The sequence below is a fragment of the Cupressus sempervirens genome, chromosome 4 (assembly GCF_028749045.1).
Source record: "Cupressus sempervirens isolate cs-2001-9-10 chromosome 4, ASM2874904v1, whole genome shotgun sequence".
NCBI lineage: Eukaryota > Viridiplantae > Streptophyta > Pinopsida > Cupressales > Cupressaceae > Cupressus > Cupressus sempervirens.
The window spans coordinates 803,828,343-803,852,331 of NC_143121.1; the positions used below are offsets into that span (position 1 = coordinate 803,828,343).

Genomic DNA, 23,989 nt, shown 5'->3' on the forward strand with positions numbered 1-23,989 from the left:
GAAAGGGATTGGTCGATGGAGGGTGTAATGTCGTACTGGTGCCAACATGCTAGTCGTCTTTGCCAAATGGAGGGTGCAATGGTGTACAATCAACATACTCGCTGGCTCTACCAAATGGATGGTGCAATGTCGTACAGGTGGAGGGAAGGGATGGCGGATAAGATGGAGGGTGAAATGGAGAATGTTTGTATGGCGATTATTGAAAGGAGTTTGTACGGCGACGGTTGGATCAAGTGGTAACGGAAGTATATGGGAAGACTTACATATGGCAAAATGGTGAATTTGCAAACGCCAATAGTGAAGTAGTGTGCAAAGGATGATTACAAACCTGCTAATAATCTGTTGGACGGAGAGATTTCATAATGCTAGAGGTAGATCCACAGTGGTGCAAAAATAGAGATGAATCAACTGAACATAAAATTTACCAAACAAATGTATGCACACCAATACACAAACTTATGCAATTTATCGTTCAAACACGGAAATTAAATTTTCTCACAAAGATAGCGCTTGGATTTGCTAGATCCAAGAAAAGTATAATAAGCAAAATAGGGTAGGCCTAAATCCTACAGAAACTGCAATTGGAATTCATAGTACAATAAAATAATTCAAGTCACAAACCAAAAACATCCTACACATTGGTCATAAATATCCCATCGGAGGAACACTTCTAGAGGTGCACAACAAGTGCAGACACAATAACAAACACCTCAACCAAACTAAAAGATGGCCCCAAGATATACATAAATCAATCAAACCCCCAAATACAAATATTTGTGTTCTCATAATAAAGTAATTAATTAAAAGGTCCTTTTATTATATTATTTATATTCTAGAACCAATTAATTAATTAATTTAATTATTATTACATTAAAAATTTGGGGACATCACAAATCTTCACCGCCCAAAGATTTCTTGACCTCAAGCAATCCACAAACTCTAGGATCTCAAACCATGAAACAATGTTGATAGTTATATCCGTTGAAAGTTCCATGTTGCTTTACAATCATATGTTCATAATTGGATTCAATCATGATGAGTAGACCACCTCCAAGCCTCCACTATGTCACTCTGATATAAATATTGCCATATTTGAAAGCACCATGATCCCAAGGGAGCCAATCAAAAGACACATCAGTGTCTCGATCCAAAACCTTCATGAGATCATGCGGACCAATCTCTTCTAAAATCTCATAACTCAAATAAATCATGTTGCTTCCATGGGAATGGTCTTGTATCAAGGCGGATACAATCCCTTCCCTGAATGCACCTCACTCCAACACTGTGACTGTACCAATCACTACTACCACAATTATATTGTGCCAATCAGCATAGCCTCTATATCAATCATAACAGTTAGCATTACCACCATACTCATACCAATCGATACTAGCACCATGCTTGACGACATTTTCACTATGTCATTTGGCACTGCCATGATGTGAGTTTGCACTTCCATTGTACCAGTACTAGTCAACATTGCCACCATGTCAAATAATACTTCCACTATACCAATCAATGCTGCCATGATGTCAATTGACACTACCACCATTCCCATACCAGTCGGTACTGCCACCATGACAAATGACACTTTCACCATATAAGAGGGCACTACAACGATGCCAAGTAAAACTTCCATTGTACCCATACTAGTTGAAAAGGACACCATGCGAGATGACTAATTTAATTTTGTTTTCCCTCCAGGCAAGTCGGCCCACTTGGAGAGGCAAAAAGTTTGGTATAAGAGGGGCTTCCCCTCCTCTTATTTCTCAATCTTTTTTTCCTTCTCCTTCGATGTGTGATTTTCTTCTAAGGAAGGCAAATTTCCAGCTTGGGCAATTTTTGGGGCAGATTCTCCATTTTTTGGCAGCATTTTTCTCTTTTTTCATTGGGCGAATTTCTGTCCTACAATGATTTTTGAAGCAGATCTAATTTTTTCCAGCTTGGGCCATTTTTTTTAAGTCTGATTTCTCCATCTTTGGCAGCGATTTCTCCTTCCAGAATTTGGCGATTTTATTTGGTGAAGAGGCAATGTGATTTAAAGTCAAAATTCAGTGGCATGAGCAGATATTTCGGCAAGTGTGGGCGATTTCAAAGAAGTCAAAATTCTGATTTTTGCTAGGGCATCATTATTTGCAAGGAGGCTTGAAATTTCCAAGATCTGATCCAAACTTGAGGAGGGCCCGATTATTGGTAAAGGCAGATTTAAGGTAAAATTCTATTCATTTTTAGAGGTGAAGATTGGTTTTAAAGGAGAATTCTATTCCTTGTTCTTGCTTGGTTTGTTTTCTTTATATTCTTCTTGCATTTATCATCCACCACTTCATCATTCCATTAATAGGTTGAAGTTGGGAGATATAAATGTAAATTTCATGATAGGACACTTGGAGAGGCAGAAATAAGCTAGACCACCTAAGATTGAAGTTGAGAGATATAAGTGTAGTCCATCTTAAGGTAACGAAAAGGCAGAAATAAGTGGTAGTCCCATCTCTAGGAAAGAAGTTTGGAGATTGATAATTGTAGAGATAGGACTTGGAGAGGCAAAAATAAGCTAGATTCCATCAATAAAAAAAAAGTTGGAGATTGATAAGTATAGTCCATATCATTTAGAACGAAGGGGCAGAAATAAGTGTTTAAGATGGTAGATGTTAGTGCAAGCAAGAACCCAAAGGGAACGAATACCAAAAAAGACAAGGAAGACATGATGCCTAAGACCACCTTGTTCTCGAAAGTGAGGCGAATAAGTGATACCAATATCGATACAGTAAACATGATACAGTTTAAGGACAGATTGAACGAAGGACAATCCCCCATGACGAAAAAGATCTACAAGAGTGGAATTGTACATGCAGCGGCTTTCCCTCCCACCTTGCCTTATCCAGAATTGCTAATGGAATGTACATCCCGATTTGATATTGTTACCAAGTCTATCATTTTCGATGAGGGGAAGAGAGTGTTGGCTAACATTAGTGAATATGTGGTCGAAAAAGTATTTAATATTCCCCAGTATAAAGGCATACCAGTGGTAATGATGGATCAAGCGGCCAAGTTATTTCAGGATAATCAAGAGGCCTACTTCATTCATCTAAAACAGAATTGGTTACACGAAGGCAGGAAGGGAGTTACCAAGTCATCCAAGCTCACCAAATCAGATTTCAAATAAGAGTACGGCGATCTTATTGTGCTTCTCAGCTGAATCATGGGCATGGCTCAAGGTATGCAATTTGAGAACTAGATGTACTTAATTGATGAAATTGAAAATGGAAAGAGAAATTTGATTGCGCTAGAATCATAAGTGAAAATTTAGAGTTGCAACTTAGGATAGTGCAAAATCAAAAGCAATTCTAAATGGGGTCCTACCTTTTTTATCTGATTGCGAGACTAAATGAAAATCTTGGACTTAAGGCCTTAGGAGTGATTGGCAATGGGCCAAGGCAATGTTTGGTGCATGAGTGCTATCCACAGCTTCATTTGCACAACACCAAAGATTATAAGATGTTTTATAACACCTTTTCCATGAAGACGATAAGGATATTACAAGGGATACCTGCTAGAAGGCTCTAAACGGAAGCGGAAGTAAAAGTTAAGAAGTATGGGAGTTGGTTCATCCAGTTTCCACAATTTACATATATTAGAGTAGCGGGAAGTACAGTTCCTCCCAAGAGACTTCCAAGGTACCCACCCAACAAGGTAGTTTTGATGGAATTGAATAGGTAACTTGAGCATTATGACAAAATGATGAAACTTAAAGCTGAGACAGGGATTACCTTCTCATTTGGAATAGGCAATGATACTTGCCCCAATCCTATCGCCTTTGCAGCTGTAGAGAAAGAGTTAGAATGGTATCATCTAGGATGGTATAGAGCAAGACAAGGATTCGATCCTAATGGTCTTATCAAGGCATCTCATGAAAACATAGTCAAACATATTCCTACTATAGAAAATTTTTGGGCCAATGCACAGGATGACTTTCATGTGAGGAAGCTTGCTTTCTCAAAATTGTCAGTGGGTATGATGAGGGCAATTAGATAGAGAGGCCTTGATATTCCCAATCAACTGGAAGACAATGAAAATGTGCTAAGTGAAGATTATGATACAGTGGATGGAATGCAGTTAAGTCCAGTGTATTGGAATGATCATCAAGATACTTCCTTAGAGGTAGTTACAAGGACAATTGATCTACACACCAAGCCGTAGTACAATAAGAAGTCAAGGCAATTACAAAGTTGGAAGGTACGCCTTACTTATGAGAAGATGAAACCAGAGGAAGGTCCAATGGAGTCAATCAAGCAGAAAGGTGAGGGCAATAGCCAACAACAAAGAGCAGCTAAGAGTAAGAAGAGAAGTTTCAAGGTTGAGAAAAGTAAAGAGCATTAGGAACCTCCAGCAAAGAGACAGAATGCAGCAGCGTCAAGGGAGATCATAACTGAGGCTAGAGGCCAAGAGGATAATACAAGTGGACAAGGGGCCATGGTAGAGGTGAGCTCTGATTCGGAATCAAGTGGTTACAGCAACAGTACCGAGTACTCTCCTCTCTTGGAGAACCAACATGGAGATGATATATCAGTCACTAGTGAAGAAGAGGATAGACCAATTGAAGTAAGCCAGGCGCCTGAGGCCGTTGGTGATGCTTTGCTAGTCGAACCAAATCCAGATTTGGGGAGATGCACTGCACTACAATGGTTAAGGCAAATGCTTATGCCAAGATGCGAGGTGGTGACTATCCGAACAATTGAAGATATTCAAGGGTTAGTGGAAAAGGAGGATAGCGAGAAACAAAAACAAATTGCAAAAACGGTGGCAAAGGTAATCAGGAGTGATGATGAGGGTCATCGAAAAATTCAGATTGCTATAACAAAGGTTACCAAGACAATGGATGAGATTGTAGCTCAGGAGTATGAGATAGTAAAGCATAACTTGGGAAGAATCATGGATGACATGGAATGTGAGGAGATAAGAGGAAAGCATGGTTTCAATTAGAAAAAGGTTGAGGAAGGCAAATGAGAGGATTGTAAAGTTGGAGGCCGAAAACAAGTATTGGAGAGATTGCCAGCCTATCCAACAATTGCATCAGGCAACCCTTCCGCAAGACAATGGGAGCAACATAGAAGAAATATCGGCTCAGTTGCACGAAGTCAAAGATTGGATCCATGATACAATCCAAGAGGGGCGAAATTTCTTGCCTTCCTTTCTCTCGACATTCAGGTCATTGGTGGCCATTAGAGACAAATTTAGTACATTTGAAGGTGAGTGGAAGGATTTCCTTCCAGCCAAGGACTTAGCCATTCCAACCGAGGCTACAAGCATTTAATGAGCTATCGGGGAGATATTTGGAGAGAACCAAGTTGGTAGATGAAGGAGGAATGAGTACGGTGGAGTTGACTATCAGATTGAGGATACTTGAAGAGATACGGAACGAGATTGCACAATACAACCCAGGCATTGACACTTATATTTCAACCATGGTGAGCAACGTTGGGGTTGCACTTGATTTTGAAGGTATCAAAGAGGAGAACATCAATGAGACAGAATTTGGATCAAGATTGGATGAGTTGGAGAAGGTTGCCATCAAGAAGAAGCATTTGGGCACCCTTGCCTCCCTCAATGCCTTTATTGGATATGCGAAAGAATATGAGAAGGATCGTGAGAAGGCACTGCAAACAACGAGCAACATGATGAATTCAGCTGAGCTCAAGATGAAGCACACGCTTTGCCCTCCCATGAAGGAAGTCAACGACAGACTAGCTAAATTCATTACCTTGGCTAAAAAGATGAAAAAAAAGGGTAGAATTATATTAGAAGATTATTTGATGGAAGTCCAAGTGGCAAATTCTCCTTCTTGGGTAGGATAGGTGTCTAATTGCGATTGGCTACCATTTTGGTGTCTTCTCATTGGTTGCCACTTTTCCTTTTCTTTCATCGGTCCATTGATCAGGTGGCGTCTTCTCATTGGCCGATGGGGTGGCAACCCTAATTATGGTTTCTAAGATCTAATGTGGATCATTGATTTTGCCTCTTAATCTCTACCGTTGGTTGTAATTTTGAGCTCTATATAAGGCCATTTGCTTTCATTTGTAAAAGGTTGAAGAATATTGTTGCTTACGATAATACCAAAATTGCTTCTCTTTATCATTGTTGTGACTTGCATGGTGATTAAGAACATTTGGTGTTATTGCATGGTTTCTACTTCCAATAGTTAGGATTAAATTTCATTGAAGTTGTTAAAGTAGATTTTATTTCAATAAAGTTGTTAAGAGAAATAGTAGATGGATAGTTGTATGGTGATATTAGTGGATGTTTGATAGGGATCTATAAACTAGACCACTAGCATCCTAGCGGCTTGTTAGGAAGCCTTGCGTGGTAATCTAGTCTTTTTCCCTTGAATCATTGCATCTATGGAGGTAGAGCCTCTGGTAAGCTTTCATCAGATTTGATCCCCGTCCATTTGCTAATATTTCCATTCATAGGAGTAGGAGTAAGGCAGCAAGTAGCATATAGTTGGAGTTCAATCGAGAAGGAAGTTAGGAGAAGCATCATTGGCAGACATACCCTCCATCATCATCACCATCAACATTATTCGGCGCTCATATACTTTACCAAGCCAGACATCATCACCATCACAACGAGAGTCCAACAATCCTTGAATGAACAACGTAAGGCCGCCTATGTGATCAACCAACAAATCACATTAATATAACTAAGTTAGTATCCACAGGTGTAAGGAACATTGGATTTTTTCTCATGTCTTCATGAGTATTTACTTTTCAAGAGAGGGATTGAGTGTTTGATATTCCATATCAAGTATTCAGTCGCTATATGTTATGTAGTGGTACAAAACTGACATCAACAGATTGCCCCTAGACTTGAGCACAACTTTGATAGCTGTTGAGATTAGGAATCTTGAGACTAGGTTGGAATCTGACCTGTTCTCGACATTATCTCAAAGGAAGAGATTTCCATTAAACCTGCTTCTTACCCCCTCAACAAAACCCAAATGTGCTTGTTTATTTTGTATGGAAATTAGGCCTTTGTTGATTGTCCTACCTCTAATTTGGTGAGATTCAGTTCTGATCTTAATATTGAAATCCTCATTTTCCGAATTTCCATGCTCAAATTTTTCCCATTTTAATCTCAACTTTTATGCCTTGCTCACAGTCCTAGGTTTTTCACAATCTCTACCCTGTTTATCTGTCCTCGCCATAACTTTGTTGCCATCACCATTGATAGTTTTTCCCATTTTTCTCTTTAGCTTTCAAGTTTCCAAAACTAGATCTTGACATGACTTTGAGAATGGATCATGCTGCCCCAAAACTTCACTCTTAGACACCGGACACTTGAGAATTGCTACGAAGACCACCTACGACCACTACTACTCCCAAAATAAAAAGAGGGGATCCCCATTTACAATCAGGCGATGGTGTGAAAACCTTGCAATACAAGGCCCATCAGATGGACATTAAGAGTGCCCTCTGAAGTGGTATAGAACACCAGGCATGTAAATTGTTGAAGACTCTCTATGGCCTCAGACTTGGTACATCAAAATTGTTAAGTACTTGGTTGAGCAAGGTTTTCAAAGGAGTGCTTCAGAACCCAACTTGTAAGTTAAGGACACATCATCTATGTTGGTGACATGATCATTACTCGTAGTGTGGCACATTTGATTAAACAGATCAAACAGAATTTCTGCCAGTCATTTTATAAGACCAATTTTTCGTCATCTATGTTGATGAAATGATCATTACTCGTAGTGTGGCACATTTGATTAAACAGATCAAACAGAATTTTTGCCAGTCATTTTATAAGACAATTTTGGGAGTTCTGCATTATTGTCTCAGTGTAAAGGTTTGGCAGACAGGTGACAGTATCTTTATCTCTCTGTTGAAGTACGTAAGGAGTTTGCTACCTAATTTTAGGACGAATCTTTACAAACCGTCATCTACACCTACGGACAAAGGGTTGAGACCTAAGTTTCTGATCCTGTTTCTAGTATAGATTCGGATTCATGTTCACGGATTCAACACAAAAAACGTTTGTCAGTTTTGATACTGCAGGTGTATGTATATACACACACATGTATTGACATATTATAAAAATAAAAATTTACATCATACATTCATACATGTAACATGTTCAATGTTCATTCATCATTGGTTCAAAACTTCAAACATATTAACAATAAAAGTTAGAAGCATGATACTCATGAATCCATAATTGCTAAAGCTATAGAACAAAGCAAAAATTGTAAAAAATACTAAAGCTGTAGAACAAAGCAAAAAAAAGTGAAAAATGCTTGAGAGATAAATGAAATGTCATCAAATGATTGAATGCATTTTTTATGGTTGAAATCAGAGTTTTGGAAGGCTTTTCATTTTTATCTTTAAAATTAAAAATGGCATGTGAGGCCCCAGTTTTTGGCACCCACAACCTTGGGTGCCCGTGGGTTCCCCTAGACTCTACCCAGGAGGGACCCTACTTGAACCCAGCAAGAATCTAAGACGAATTAAAACTGAACAGAACTGGGATCAAACTCCAAGGCATTTTAGAGGAATCCGGTAGCTTAGGTTGAAGCTATCAGCCAAATCAGGATTTACCCACTGTGAATGAATATGCATTCAAGCAACTAGTTAGCAGCCTTATATGTTGTACAGCCACTAGAGATGAACTTAGTTATACTGTGAGCTACATATCTCAATTCATAACAGACCCTCAAGCATAACATTGGGTTTGAGTGAAGCATGCGCTGAAATATATGAGAGGAACACCTAACTTTGGCATTCTATACAACAAAAGCAAAGATCCTCAGTTGATTGATTTTATAAACTCGGATTGGGCAGCTTCAATTAATGGAAGGAAGTCTGTTATGACTATGCCTTCAATCTTGGCATCGGTGCAGTCACATAACATTGGGTTTGAGTGAAGCATGCGCTGAAATATATGAGAGGAACACCTAACTTTGGCATTCGATACAACAAAAGCAAAGATCCTCAGTTGATTGATTTTCTAAACTCAGATTGGGCAGCTTCAACTAATGGAAGGAAGTCTGTTATGACTATGCCTTCAATCTTGGCATCGGTGCAGTCACATGAACCAAAAAGAGGCAGTCGGAGGTGGCTCTTTCCTCAATAAAGCAGAATACCAGGGAACTGTAAAAGCAGCACCTGAGACAGTTTGGCTTTGAAGGATGCTTTCCGACATGCAAATGTCTCCGTGTGATCCTTCACCCTTGCACTGTCACAAGCAATGGGTTTTGAAACTTGCCAAGTATCCAATCTTCCATGAGCGCACCAAACATGATGAGCTTCATTGCCATTTCATCCGACAAATGCTGCCAAGAAGGAGCTGAACTACAGGCGAGGAAGAAAATGGTCATGAGAGGGAACATGCTAAAGCTATAACCAATTTTTTTTGAGATGGCAAAACTAGTCAGCTATTTCAGTTCTTGTGAGTATGGTACCAATTTCAATCTGGTCATTTAACTTTTGAACATGACAAAAGCAATTAAAATCAAAAACATGACATTTATCACCATTATGATACTATTACCCACATGATTCCTTCACTGATAAACTATGTTAAAAAAAAACGATTCAGGGTTTGATGCTCTTAAGCAAGAGCATTTTAAGATCAAAATGTATTGTGACATTCAATAAAGAATCGCACCCTCTTAAAGTTTAGCAATACAACAAACAGTACTAAAACAGAGCTTCAATGACAAAGCTATGTACTTCTAAAGCTTGCCTTCATAATCCTACACGAACTTGATAATTGTACATCAGTGGCAGATTCGGATCAGCCAACACACATAAATCCTGGAAGAAAATATTACACATGCATGCATGAAGTACTGGTCCAGGCAAAACCCATCCCAATGACAATAGAAAACAAAGACAGATTTAGTGAGGCCCAAACCTGTCATCCATCCAAAAAAGACCAAAAAAAGTACCAACTGCCCAGAATGGAAAATAGATCCATTGTACCCAGATCTTTATGGTGGTTTAGGTATGCATCAGTACCAAACATGTTCTTTGTTAGAAAATGCAAAGGGGATGGGAACTGAAACAGCATTCAGAATTGAGCTTGGAATTCCAGCAAGCAAAAAATGTATGTAGTTAGAGAGATCCAGAAATTGAACAAGCAAGATGATTTTTGAAGATTCCAATGCCATATGAGCTTGTAACCAAACAATTTTTTAATTATTTATAGTAGGCATAGCCTCTTTTCTGCATTGAATTTTCCCACATTTGATTCCTCCAGGATAACACCTTGTGTCACTCTTGTTCTGTAATATTTACGTTGTTCACTTCCTCTATTGCTTAGTTCTTGCATGCCAATTTCATTTTGATTAGTTAGTATTCTAATTTCTATGATAAGGATATTTTAAGAATAGTTCTTGGTTTAAATTAGAAAGAGCGTACAATAATACATAATTGAAACTGAGAACAAGAGATCATCCAAGTACAAAACCATAATTGCAGCAATGCAGTAATAAATTTGTACTATACAAAATTTATCTTGTTTTCGCATGAATGATGTGGATGGCATTCATAGCTGCTACAATCACCAAATGTTCACTCTGTACAACGTTTTTTTTATAAGCAAATTGCATTGAATTGACATCTAGGTAAATTAAAGTTTATGGTAAACAACTGCAGGTTGGAATATCCATGTCAATACAATTCAGCTTACTAAATCATTTGTGTGAATAGATAACAAGATGATTTGCAGTTGCATAGGATTTAGCACAACATTACAAATAATTTGCTGTTGCTATAGATTATATAATAACTCCACATAGTTGAGCTTCAGAATTTTATTCTCTAAAACTAAGCAAGAAATATACCTTATCCCATTTGTATTCAGACATATTCCAAGAATAAGCAACTCCACAATCACCTTCACGAACAATTTTTGTCTGGCCATTCTTCATCCCTAGTGCCAAAAGAAGTAGGCAATACAAAGAACAATAAGTCAGAACAGTGGAATTTTATTTAAAATTAAAAATTAAAAATTGCGAGCCCTTCTGTTGAGATCATGCTACTCAGTTAGGGCCTAGGGGTGACCCTGATTCTTTTATCTCCAAGTGAAAAGCAATATACTACATAAATTAAGCTTAAGCAACATCACCAGATATTCAAAGGATTTTCCCAAATTAAAAATTTTAAAAATAAGAAAATGGATAAATTCACAACAAGGTCATATCATTTTGCTATTTAATATGTATCATGGCCAAATTCACTGGTCAACACCAAATTTAAACTAAAAAAACCAACTTATACGGTGGTTAAATCAGTTCATTATTTAAGGAACTAATCAATCAGGAGACTAGAATGTTGTATGATGAAAAATCAATATATACAAGATTTTATGTTAAGACAGGTGTTATGAAATCATCACATGAATGTTTGGTTTTCTCCAAATGGCTGAAAATCAATCAATAGAACTACAATTATGTGTACAGGAAGTCTGCAGATAAATAGAAAGAACAAAAAAATGAGGTGAAAATTAAGAGATGAAAAGAATGGGAAAATGTTTGACAAACTGATTGAGGCTACAGTACAGGATATAAAAGAAGGTTGCTTTGGTCTCACCTAAAGAAAACATTTTTAAAAAAGGAAATGCTCCCAGTAAACTCAAATAGAATCACAAAATGTTCAAACAAACTCAAAATAGAATCATGAAATGGTTATAGTTTCGATACACAGTACAAATAGAACCATACAATGGTGAATGCATACGAAAATTAGAGAGATGCGAGTACAAACCAGGTTGCTGCAGAGCCTCGGCACCAGGCAAGTCTGATACTTTCACACCTCCCACCATTTTCCTACCATGTAAACAGAATAAAAATTGAATTCTGATTAACAATATAGATAAAGTTCAACCAAGAAAAAGAACTTCAGAAGCATAAAATGCTACACCAACAATATGCATGTGTCACAAAATTTCAATCATTTTACTCCAAGTGGACAGAGGAATCTTCTTTACCATAGAGACCTTGAAGAAATGTTTTTTGAAAGTGGAATCAGATTGGTCAGATTATGGAAACAAGACATAATATTAAAGAAAAACTTAAAACGCTGTGCCATGCCTTACAGATTTAGTTCAAAAAAGAGCTTTACAAGGAATTTTCACCTTAAGCTAAATGCCATTGACTTGCTGAATTCATATACATAGCAAAGGAATTCTGCCTTCGCAGGAAACCAATCTCAACCAAGACAATTTGCTATTCTACCTTAAAACAGAGCCCAAGTACTGGCAAAAACAAATTCCAATTCGTCATCATTGATATTCCGATATAAAGCAAATGAGTGTGCTGATAATTCATGACCATCTTCACTTCAGCAAAGATTGCTTCGCCAAATTGAAAATTAGCATTAACAAACATTTATCAAACATTTTTAACTTTTTTTTTAAGAAATACGTAAACTTACTTAAAGAATTACATAATTTAGCATTATCTTAATTAAGTCAAGAACTACGTGAGGCCTAAATATGGAAATGCAGGAATCATTTTCCATTACAAGTTTAGTTGCAAATTTTTTATGCATACAACGTTTCCTTATCATTCTTATTAATGTTCACAAATAAATATTAAAAATTTTCCTATATTTTCAAAAATTTCTGTATGTTTTCAATATAGCTGTACCCTTTACCCTCCCCAGCCATCACTAAAAATGGCCTCAATAAAAATCCATGCTCAACATGCATTTCTGAGTCCCCATGTCCTTACAGTCCAGACATTAATGAAACATAGATTAAATCAGGCAGGAAGGACCACAGTCTCAGCACCATTGTCTTTAGAATTTCTTATACATTTTGTTGCAAAGGGAGATGGATTTCCATTGCACAAAGGAGGATAGATACTCTATTGATGTTATCAAAAGATATGAAAGAGCAATTGGAAATCCCTCAGACCTTCTAGTTTCTCTAGATTCTTTAACTGGTGCTCATGTCTTTCCCAATTATATGCCCCAAAAGTTGAAATAAAGCAGTAGGAAAATCATCCAGACCAAGAGCTTTGTCCTTGAACATTTGAAAAAGCACAAATTTTAAGTCAACCTCTAAGAAAGGGGCTATGAAGAACTGATTCCAGCTGTCTATGGCTATAGATAGGATTACCTCTAAAGCTGATTATCAGAATGCAACCAACAAGGCAGACTCCCTCCTTGCAACCAAGAAAAACCTCAAAGAAGTCCTTTATTTCACCTCTAATGTCTGAAGCCTATCCAAAGAGTCTTCAATCTCTAGCTAAGATTGAGGAGAAAAGTTCACATTCCTTCATATCATGGTGGAGGTATCAAAATGTCGAAGATTGTAGCTGCACTAGAGATTTTTATCTCTGACTTTGCTATATACAGAAATTGGAACAATACCTCTGTACTATCCAAACAGCTGGAGACAATACTTATAATAAAATTTGAGATAATATTAAATGAAGAGACTTGTCATGCAAAGACTCGGGTGTTTAGTAATATGAAGAGACTTGTATTTGGAAATTGAAGAGACCTCCGCTTATGATAAGAAGAGTCTCTCAATTATATATGTGTGTGTGATTGTTTTGTGATAATGCATCAAGAAGAACGCATTGTACTTGAACATTTATACATCAATAAAAGAGATATTTTTCTGGTGTGGCTAGGTTTTTCCTTTCTAGCTGAAGGGTTTATTAAAATAACCTTCATGTTTCTTTTTAATGCTCACTATTATATCTTATTATATCTCTGTAAATATTAGAATGTTTCTAATATTTAGGTGTAGTCTAGAATAGAATGCTTCTATTCTATTCGACTCCCCTCTTTGTATATATAGATCAGTTTGATCTCTGATTAATTCATTCAAGTATTCCGCCATTTACATTTGTAACATGGTATCAGAGCTAGGGTTTAAACCCTCTGTGCAAATCGATTGAAAAATTGTGTCTTCAGCTACTGGCGTTCTTGGAAACCCGTAGCTTAGTCTGTAAGTCACAAATCTGAAGGTCGTTTTTTCAAATCTGTTCACATCCAAATCTCAAAAAGTGGGATTTTTTGGTTGTTTTTTTCAAAAACGGGTCTGTCTATCCCTGTTGGATATTCTGCTCGCGTTTCAGCTGCTGGGTTTTGTTGTTTTTTTCACCTGCAAACATCTTTTTTCTGCCTTTTTGACCTTTTTTGGCCACCGACTGTTATTCTGCTCGAAACCCTAGTTTTTGACTTCGGAAAAAATTTCTGAGCTCATATTCTTGGTGGGTTTTTTGAAATCTCAAATGGGTCTTCATCAGATTTTTGTGGGTGCCTCGTTTTTTGTGCCTCGATTTTCGAGCCAGCGGATCCGGATTTCGACAACATTTTATTTCTGGGTTTTTCGAGCTCTTTTCTAGTTACTTCTCCAATTTTTCTGGGTCTTTCATTTTCTCACCTCGAAGTTTGTGCCATTTGAAATATTCACATATTATAAGCATCTGTATCAGCAGCATCAAAAGTTGGACTCAATTAAACAGCACGCTAATGCTGCCCAACACTCAGAGCAGAAAGAATCTATCTACCATGTCTTTATGGCCAGCATACCTGCAAATCATGTGAAATCTTCTGCTTGGTACATCAATTCTGGTGCCTCCCGACATTTCACTCATAGGCGTGATTGGTTTGTTGAATTCACTCCCTATTCTGACTCAGTAATCTTTGAAGGCGGTGAAGAATACAATATTGTCGGCAAGGGCAATGTTCAGATTCAGTCTGGAGGAAGAAAACTCATGTTTCTCAATGTATGTTATGTTCCTGGCATGAAACATAATCTTCTGTCTGTTAGTCAGATTATGAAGCACTCTCCTCAGTTGGATGTCGTTTTCAGTGGAAATAAGTGTTCGATTATTGATCGTGTTTCCCGCACTACCCTTGCTTTCGGTCTTGAGGATCATGGTATTTATAGGCTTGTAGATTCAAGCGATTCCCTTGAGCATGCCTTCATCGCCGAATCATCCGCTCTCAGCAATCTCTGGCATCAGCGATACGGTCATCTGAACATTCAATATCTAGCACAACTTGCTCGAAATAATTTAGTCCATGGCCTACCTAATATTCAAACCCAGAACCATCGCGTTTGCGGAGCTTGCCAAGCAGGGAAGCAACATAGGACACCATTAAGAATGGTGAATCATGGCGGGCATACAGAGTACTCAAGCTAGTCCATGCTGATGTATGTGGTCCTATGAATACTCCTTCTATTACTGGGAACAGGTATTTTTTACTCTTTGTGGATGATTTCAGTCGCAAAATGTGGGTATATTTTCGTAAGCAAAAATCAGATGCCTTTCTTGTATTTCAGCAGTTTAAAGCTCTAGTAGAAAAAGACTCTGGTTCCTCCATCCGTACTCTTAGGACCGATAATGGGGGGGAATTCTGTTCTTCTGCTTTCTCTGCCTTCTGTACTACTCATGGCATTAGACGTCAGTTCACCACACCTCACACCCCTCAGCAAAATGTTGTTGTAGAGCGTCGAAACCGTACCATCACAGAAATGGCTAGGACTATGCTAGAACATAGAAATGTTCCCAGAAAATATTGGGCAGAAGCAGTATCCACAGCTGTCTACCTTCTTAACCGGTCACCCACCCTTGCAGTTAATCATAAGACTCCTGAGGAAGCCTGGTCTGGTCGCAAACCTAGGATCAACCATTTGAAAGTTTTTGGCTCTCTAGCATATGTATGGATTCCTGATGCCAAACGCACTAAGTTGGATTCCAAAAGCCAGAAACTTATGTTTACAGGATACAGTCACACACATAAGGCCTACAGACTGATTGATGTAAATACTGATCGTTTAATCTTCAGTCGTGATGTTGTGTTTGATGAGGAATTTGGACCATTTCCGCTCTCTGACTCCCCACCACATTCTGAGATTCAGTCTTCAGCAATCTCTGACTTGGGTTCTTCTATTTTATATGAGTCATCTGATGCTACTGATACACCACCTCAGTCACTTCCAGATAATACAACTCCTGCTCCTGCTTCTCATCCAGCTATTCCGTCAGCATCTGATATTGGCTCCTCGACTCTTCGGCCAAAATGGTGGGCTCAAACGATTAGTGATCTTCGTCCAGATGAACTGATTGAGGGTAGAACCTCCAGAAATAAGAGCCTTCAGCACAACACAGTTAATATAGCTCTTATGGCCAACATCCACAGTATCCCTGAGCCCCAGATATATGCAGAGGCCAAAGGAATTCTAGAATGGGAACAAGCAATGGATTCTGAGCTTCAGAGTCTTCAAAAGAACCACACTTGGGTTCTTTCAGATCTCCCTCCTGGGAAGAAACCCATTAGCTGTAAATGGGTCTATAAGGTCAAGTACCATGCAGATGGTACCTTGGACAAATACAAAGCTAGACTTGTTGCTCGAGGATTCACCCAGCGCGAAGGCATTGATTATGAGGAGACATTTGCACCGACAGCCAAGATGAGCACTATTCGCATTCTTCTTGCAATTGCAGCTCAGCATGGTTGGAAAGTTCATCAGATGGATGTGAAGAGCGCCTTTCTCAATGGTGAATTACAGGAAGAAGTCTACATGACGCAGCCCCCAGGTTTTAAGGTTGTCAGTTCAGAACACAAAGTATGTAGACTCCAGAAGGCCCTCTATGGTCTTAAACAGGCTCCTAGGGCTTGGTACATAAAGATTGATCATTACTTGGTTGCTCAAGGATTTCAGCGTAGTCCGTCAGACAGTAATCTATATATTAAACACTCTGGTAATGATATTCTTTTTCTTGTTGTCTATGTGGATGATTTGATCATTACTGGAAATTCAGAACATTTGATTTCAGAAATCAAACAGGATCTATGCAGAACTTTTGATATGACAGATCTCGGATTGCTTCATTATTGTTTAGGTATTGAGGTTTGGCAGACTGACAATAGTATTTTTTTGTCTCAGTCCAAGTATGCCAGAAGTTTGCTTGATAGGTTTCGAATGCAGGATTGCAAATCTGCCTCCACTCCAATGGAGACTGGTCTGAAATTGTCCGCACAATCTGTTTCTCCTCCTGTAGATGAAACACTCTTTAGGCAGCTAGTAGGTAGTCTCATCTACCTTACTACTACTAGACCTGATCTCAGTTTTGCAGTCAGCTACATCTCACGGTTCATGACAAACCCCAAGACTGATCATTGGATTGTAGCGAAACGTGTGTTACGCTATGTACATGGTACTTTAGATTATGGTCTTCTTTACACAAGGAATACTACTCCTCAGCTCAGTGGATTCACTGATTCCGATTGGGCCGGCTCAGTTGATGATAGGAAATCTACTTCTGGCTATGTGTTTAGTATCGGATCTGCAGCAGTTACTTGGACCAATAAGAAGCAACAAGCACATGCACTCTCCTCTACAGAAGCAGAATATAGAGGAGCTGTCAAGGCAGCTTGTGAAGCAATTTGGCTCCGGCAGATGCTTGCAGATATGCATATTCCTCAAGCAGGTTCGACTTCTTTGTTTTCAGACAATCAGGGCGTACTCAAACTTGCCAAGAACCCAGTGTTTCATGAACGAACCAAGCACATAGAGCTTCATTGCCATTACATCCGACAATTAGTAGAAGATGGATCTATTCAGTTACGCTATGTTCCTACCTCAGAGCAATCAGCAGATATTTTCACTAAACCCCTTGGTCCTGACAAGTTTGTTAAATTCAGGGGATCTATTGGTGTAGTAAATAGATTGAGCATTAAGGGGGGGTATTAAAATAACCTTCATGTTTCTTTTTAATGCTCACTATTATATCTTATTATATCTCTGTAAATATTAGAATGTTTCTAATATTTAGGTGTAGTCTAGAATAGAATGTTTCTATTCTATTCGACTCCCCTCTTTGTATATATAGATCAATTTGATCTCTGATTAATTCATTCAAGTATTCCGCCATTTACATTTGTAACAGGGCTTTCCCAAGATTAATTCTTGTGTCTTTTGTGTCTATTTTGATTCTGTTTTGCCTTATTGCTGATTATCTTTATTTCTGGACAAAACATTAACATGGTATCAGAGTGGGTTTGATAACAGCAATGAAGGAAGCCTTTTTTATTTCTAGTTTGTATATTTGATGCAAATTGAATGTGTTAAAGTTTGCTACTGCAAAGAGATATTTGCATACCTATGTAATCGCTCCTATTTGAAATTGTGATGCTCAACAGTGTTGATCCTTCATATGCTCATGTTTGATTATGTCTGATGTCTACTAAAGAGATATCTAAATTTTCAAGCTACAGCATATAGCTTCACCATGACTATGGAGATCATCTATGATGATCCACTCCTCCATATGTTTATGTAGCAACTTCTTTATTGTAACCTGCAGTCATTCTTGTGTCATGAGAATGTAAAGCTGGAGCGAGTCGATTCATTACTACTGTCGGTGGCAGTCCTCTTACACTCGTCTGCCTACCTTAATTTTGTATCCATTATTGTTTCTAATGGTCTTGGCTGTTGTGTTTTTGATATGGAACCTTTGTCTATGTTTGGTCCTCGTCATTGATGATGGTGATTAATAAGACATTGTGGCATTAGTAGCTCTTGAATATGAAAGAACAATTTGTAGTAACCACAATCTGTGATCAAAAGACATTGTGGTTTCAGTTTCATCGTCTCTTGGAATTCTCATGCAGTAGACGATTCCTACTCTAGCGTGGGTGGACATCATTACGGGGGGCATTCAGAAGTAATACTTGACCGAAGACAGTGAGCCATTGTTTTTATGTTGTTCTATAGAAGTTCTCTGTGACATGCAGTGTTGGTGTTACATCTTCGAAAGGATGGGCTATTTTCATTAAGTCTGAAGTTTATGACTCTGAATATTAATCTGCGGTGAGTTGCTTTTATTGCATGATCATTTAGAAGCTATTCAATCATATAAGTGTTATGTTGTTAATCATCGTGTGATTCATTATGGCACTTTCTATCGAGTTGTATCTGGAGATAAACTCTGTGTCAGTTTGAGGTATTAAGGCAAATGATTTACTTCATATTATTTGCGCTGGAATATTAATTCTTTGTTGACTGGTTCACTCTTGTATTATCATTGAAGTTTATTTGGATACCTTCGTGTCATATCAGTTGTTTGTCTCGCCACATCAAAATAAATTAATATCAGTTTTATTGTTTCTGAAACGTCATCGGCATATATGTTATTGTAATGATAGCCATGTGTTCTGGTATTATTCAAGAAAGCACAAAGTCAGGACAACCTTATTATTCCTTGTTGTTTTAGGTGTGTGAGTATGTGCATCTAGTTTGGAGAGTCACATGTGCCATTACAGATCTTTACTGGCGGTCAATCTCCTGGAAGAATGCACCAAGAGCCAATGCATAAGGTTCCAGATCAGTACAAGGACATATTGATACATTGTTTGGAATAGCTGACTGATAATTTATTTCACTTTGAATGGACAGCTGAGGAAAATTGGACTACAAGAAGACAAATATTCTATGATAATATCTTGAAATATTGATCTTTTGTTATAGCATTAGGAATAGTGTTTGCTTTTAGCATTGATCTCTATATATCTCTTTATAAAAAGTTGATTTTATGAGTTATTATTAATCCTTCATGATCCAAGGACAAGAAGCAATGGTATGATGAGAGATTATATGTAGGTGGGGATGTTGCTTGCAATCTTGGACTGAATTGATGTTCCATATCTTCATAAAAGAGGAATATCATATACAAGAAATATCAAGAGGGAGACTTTTCAGCTTCAGAAGGAGGTTATGTGACAGATAAGATAAGATAAGATAAGATAATGATATTAATGTCCAACAAAAGATGTCTAATTCTTTGCAACCTTATGCAACAGTGTAACAATTGAAATCAGCTATCTTATTGTGGCGATCATAGCTGTCCCTGCTAAGAGGGAGTCTCTGCTGAGATAGAATCTCAACCATTCTTATACATATCGTTATTGAGTTATTATCTGTTAAAGAGAGGTTCGAGGTGAAATCCCTTGCTAATGAGTTTTCTATGAAGGAGAAGTTTGAGATAAAATCCATTGTTAATGAGTTCTTCTTTGCGAGAGGAGTTTGAGGTAAAGTCCCTGATTAATGGGTTCTCTACGAGAGAAGTTCAAATTGAAATCCCTTGTTCCACCCTCTGCGAGTAGGCATGGTGGAAATGCATTCTTCTCTAGGAGAAGTTTGAGATGAAAGCCTTTGTTCCACCCTATGCAACTAGGTATGGTGGACCACCCTCTGCAAGTAGGCATAGTAGAAATGCATTCTTTTTTGGGAGAAGTCTGAGGTGAAAGCCCTTGTTCCACCCCCTATGAGTAGGTATGGTGGATCCACCCTTTGCAAGTAGGCATGGTAGAAATGCATTATTCTTTGGGAGAAGTCTAAGATGAAAGCCCTTGTTCCACCCTCTGTGAGTAGGTATGGTGTATCCACCCTCTGCAACTAAGCATGGTGGAAGTCATGACTTTGATGTTATGGTCTTTTTAAGTAACTATGGTGAATTATGTTATGCTGAGAAAACATGTTTTAGTGAGAACCTATGTGATTAGAATTTATCATTGACCTCTTTGGTTGCAGCTATGTGTGTCTGCCATACCAAAGATCTCTCTCACAACGAGGGAGTGTTGAAGATTGTAGCTGACATACAGATCTTTATGTCTGATTTTGCTATATATTGAAATTGGAGCAAGATATTTATGGTAATATTTGAGATAATATTATATGATGAGATATGTGTCATATGAACAATTGTGTGTTTAGTAATATGAAGAAACTTGTATTTGGAAATTGAAGAGACCTTCGGTTGTGATAAGCAGGGTTTCTCAACTCTCTCTATATGATAAAGGTGCTAATGGGGAGTCTATTTTAGTAATTTCATAATGTAGAAGTCCCAAAAACATAGGCATTGCATATGAATCTTCACTGAATCTTAAAAATTAAAAATGATGGAGTATTATTTAGGGGTACTCTACATCTTTTCACACGAATGAATTAATTCCGGTGAAGTGTACTAAATGTCTTAGTTTTCAGTTCCATGCTTTATAATTATGATGGAACCATGTTTAATCGTAATTATCTTTGATTAGCTTCTTTATCACTCTTCTACTATATGTTGTGGACATTTGGGGTTTTTTCTGCATTTGCAACCATCAAGACAGGAATTGAGGTTTTCAACCTACATAATCCGAGGCAAATGGCTTTTTGGGCGAAGGTTTTATCTGAGCGATGGTACAAATTACTGAATCCCATAAATGATCTTACTAGGCGGGCAGCTGAATTAGTGATTGCTGAACCCCATTTTGATTACGGATTTTCCTACCTGTGGAATGGGGATGTTATTGGGTTATTTGCTGCTTGGATGATCCGTGGAGACTTCAGGAAGGAATCGGTTGTGAGCCTTTGTCACAATTTGTTCAAGAAACTCCTGTTAGGAGGTTAAAAGAAGGTGGTTTTTATTACGAAGTAATTGGAAAATATTTGGTTGTTATTAATAGTGATCAAGAGATCAATTTATACAAGAGACTGAATAATGTTTCCTTAAAAAACAATCATAAAGAACAGAAACATTCTATTCTAGCTAAGAGAAAACTAACAGTTTTCTACAGCTAACTAAAAAATATAAACATTCTACTCAAGAAAACAGAAAACTAAATATTAGAAACATTCTAATATTTACAGAAGATTACAATTGATAACCATTAGATACTAAACAGGGATAATACAAGCTATCTATTATCCTAATGCCCTCCCTTAATGGTTGATCTATCCAGAGCACGAAGCTGTCAAAAAGTGTAAAAGGCAGCTTCTGTCTTCTCAAAGTGCTCCGCATTGTTCCCTGTGGGTTGTGAACCAAATTGCCTAGATAGGGCAGCTAAACACTTCCGACATTCAACCTTCATGTGCCCCAACTTGTGGCAATAGTTGCATTGAATGTTTTTCTTCCAGAAGCCTTCTGAATTTGGACTAGAGGACGTCTGAGAAGACGTTGATGGTACTTTGGATAATGCTCCAAAACTTTGCAGATGAGCATAATGCTCCAAAACAAACCGCAAAAAGGCATGATTTTTGAGGTGAAAAATCAATCAAAACCAAACATGATTTTTGAGATGAAAAATCTATCAAAACCTGACATGATTTTTGAGGTGACAAGTAATCAAAACTTGACAATACAAAGCTTTTTTTTATAGGAAAAACGGTAAAACCCAATAGATAATTTTTTGAGGAAAAAATTACAAACCCACAAAGGAATCCCACAAAACCTTGTGAATTGCGGAATCAAAAACTTTTATGGGGAAAGTTATAGAAACTCATAAGAAATTTTATTTCCGTATTTATAGGGGAAAAAATATGAAAACCCATAAAAAAATTTTAAACCCACTAGAACTTTTAAGGGAGGCAAAACATGAGATTTTTCATGGTAAAGTAGCACATGCAAACAACATGCAACCCTCAAAAAGTAGAGACCTAGAAAATTTGAATGGTGACCCAGGAGAGAGCTCAAAAAACTCAGAATATGTTGTCAATTTCTGGATTGAATGGCTCAAAAATTAAGGCACCCAAAAAAATCTGATGACAACCCAATTGCGCTCTCAAAAAACCCACCAAGAACCAAGAATTGGAAATATTTTCCAAACCCGAAAATTAGGGTTTTGAACAAAAACGGCCCTAGCTGCAAAGAAGCTTCAAACAATAGAAACATTTTATTCTAGCTAAGAGAAAACTAATAGTTATCTACAACTAACTAAAGAATAAATGCATTATATTCTAGAAATAGAAAACTAAATATTAGAAACATTCTAATATTTAGAGAAGATTACAATAAATAGCCATTAGATACTAAACAGAGATGATAGAAACTATCTATTATCATAATAGTTTTCAGTATCAACCCAAAACATTATATGAATGGTGGGGATGTGGGTATGTTGGAGGAGCTCGAAGGAATTACCAGGAAACCCATTATTTGATTCAAGGACAAGGTGATTTTCAACCTGGTCTAGGTGGAGATGAAGTGCAATATCAACTTCCTAATCAGCTAGAGGAAGATTATCCACAACTAATAGTTTAATGTGGTTGTTATACAATCTCAAAGCCAAAGGATATGTTGTCCCTGAGGAGGTACAGAACCTCGATGTGGATAAATATTGTGTCATTTTGCCTAACATTCTCAAACGAAGCAAGCCAAAGTCGCAGGTGGCAGTACTAGACTCAGGTGAGAAGAATGAGGCAGAGGACAACATTATTATCTTTCGCCACCATATTTAACTATGGTTATCCTTAGCTATAGGTTTAGTTTTTGAGTATGTTTAGTTTACACTGGACGTAGTATTACTGAAATACCTTATTTAAGACTTATGGCACTATTACATTATGCTTAGCATAGAACCACATGCCTTTTATCTCAATTATGAACTCTTTACACTTAGCTATATGGTACCTATCATCTATAGTGCCCTAGTTATGGTTTCGGTTTTTCATATCTTTCATGGGTTTCTTCCCTTTATAGTTTAGAACTTTAGATCTCTGTATAGTATTATTTCTCTGTTCCTTAGTTTACCCTGGTTTATACATACATACATACATACATACATACATACATACATACATACATATATATATATATATATATATATATATATATATATATAGATATAGTTATAGTTCTAGCTAGTTTGGCATACAGGTTATCAGATATGATTCTTTGTTATTTTATATCGCAAATGTTTGGTTCTCTTCTTATGGTGACTCCATGGGCTGTTATATGTTTCGATTACATGGTAAGCTTGGTGCTTAATAAATCTGGTGATGTTTTTTCTGCTCGACACAAGGTGTGCCCATGGACTAATCACCTATCCTACAAAGGTTATATGGTCCTTTTGTTGGAATAAATAATGAGTTTGCTTTTCTTTCTGGCTGCTTTATGATAAACGCATCTAGGACTCTCATGATTTCAGTTGCCCATCAGTTTGATGGAAGACATCGTTTGCTTGGCCGTATGGGGGTACGTTGG

General features: G+C 37.6%; 1 protein-coding gene across 6 annotated transcripts in view; it reads right to left on the minus strand.

Moving 5' to 3' along the window:
• The window catches only part of LOC149563833 (transducin family protein / WD-40 repeat family protein), a 233,478-nt gene that overhangs the window by 157,744 nt on the left and 51,745 nt on the right, over window positions 1–23,989 (minus strand). For all 6 annotated transcript variants that reach the window (XR_016364116.1, XR_016364115.1, XM_089826960.1 and 3 more), the window contains exons 8-9: window positions 11,763–11,824; window positions 10,841–10,929 (exon numbers count right to left, since the gene is read on the minus strand). Coding sequence is in view for 4 of the 6 variants with exons in the window: in XM_089826960.1 (XP_089683086.1) it covers window positions 10,841–10,929; window positions 11,763–11,824 (151 nt within the window). In the remaining 2 variants the exon portion in view is untranslated. The remainder of the gene's footprint in view (window positions 1–10,840; window positions 10,930–11,762; window positions 11,825–23,989) is intronic.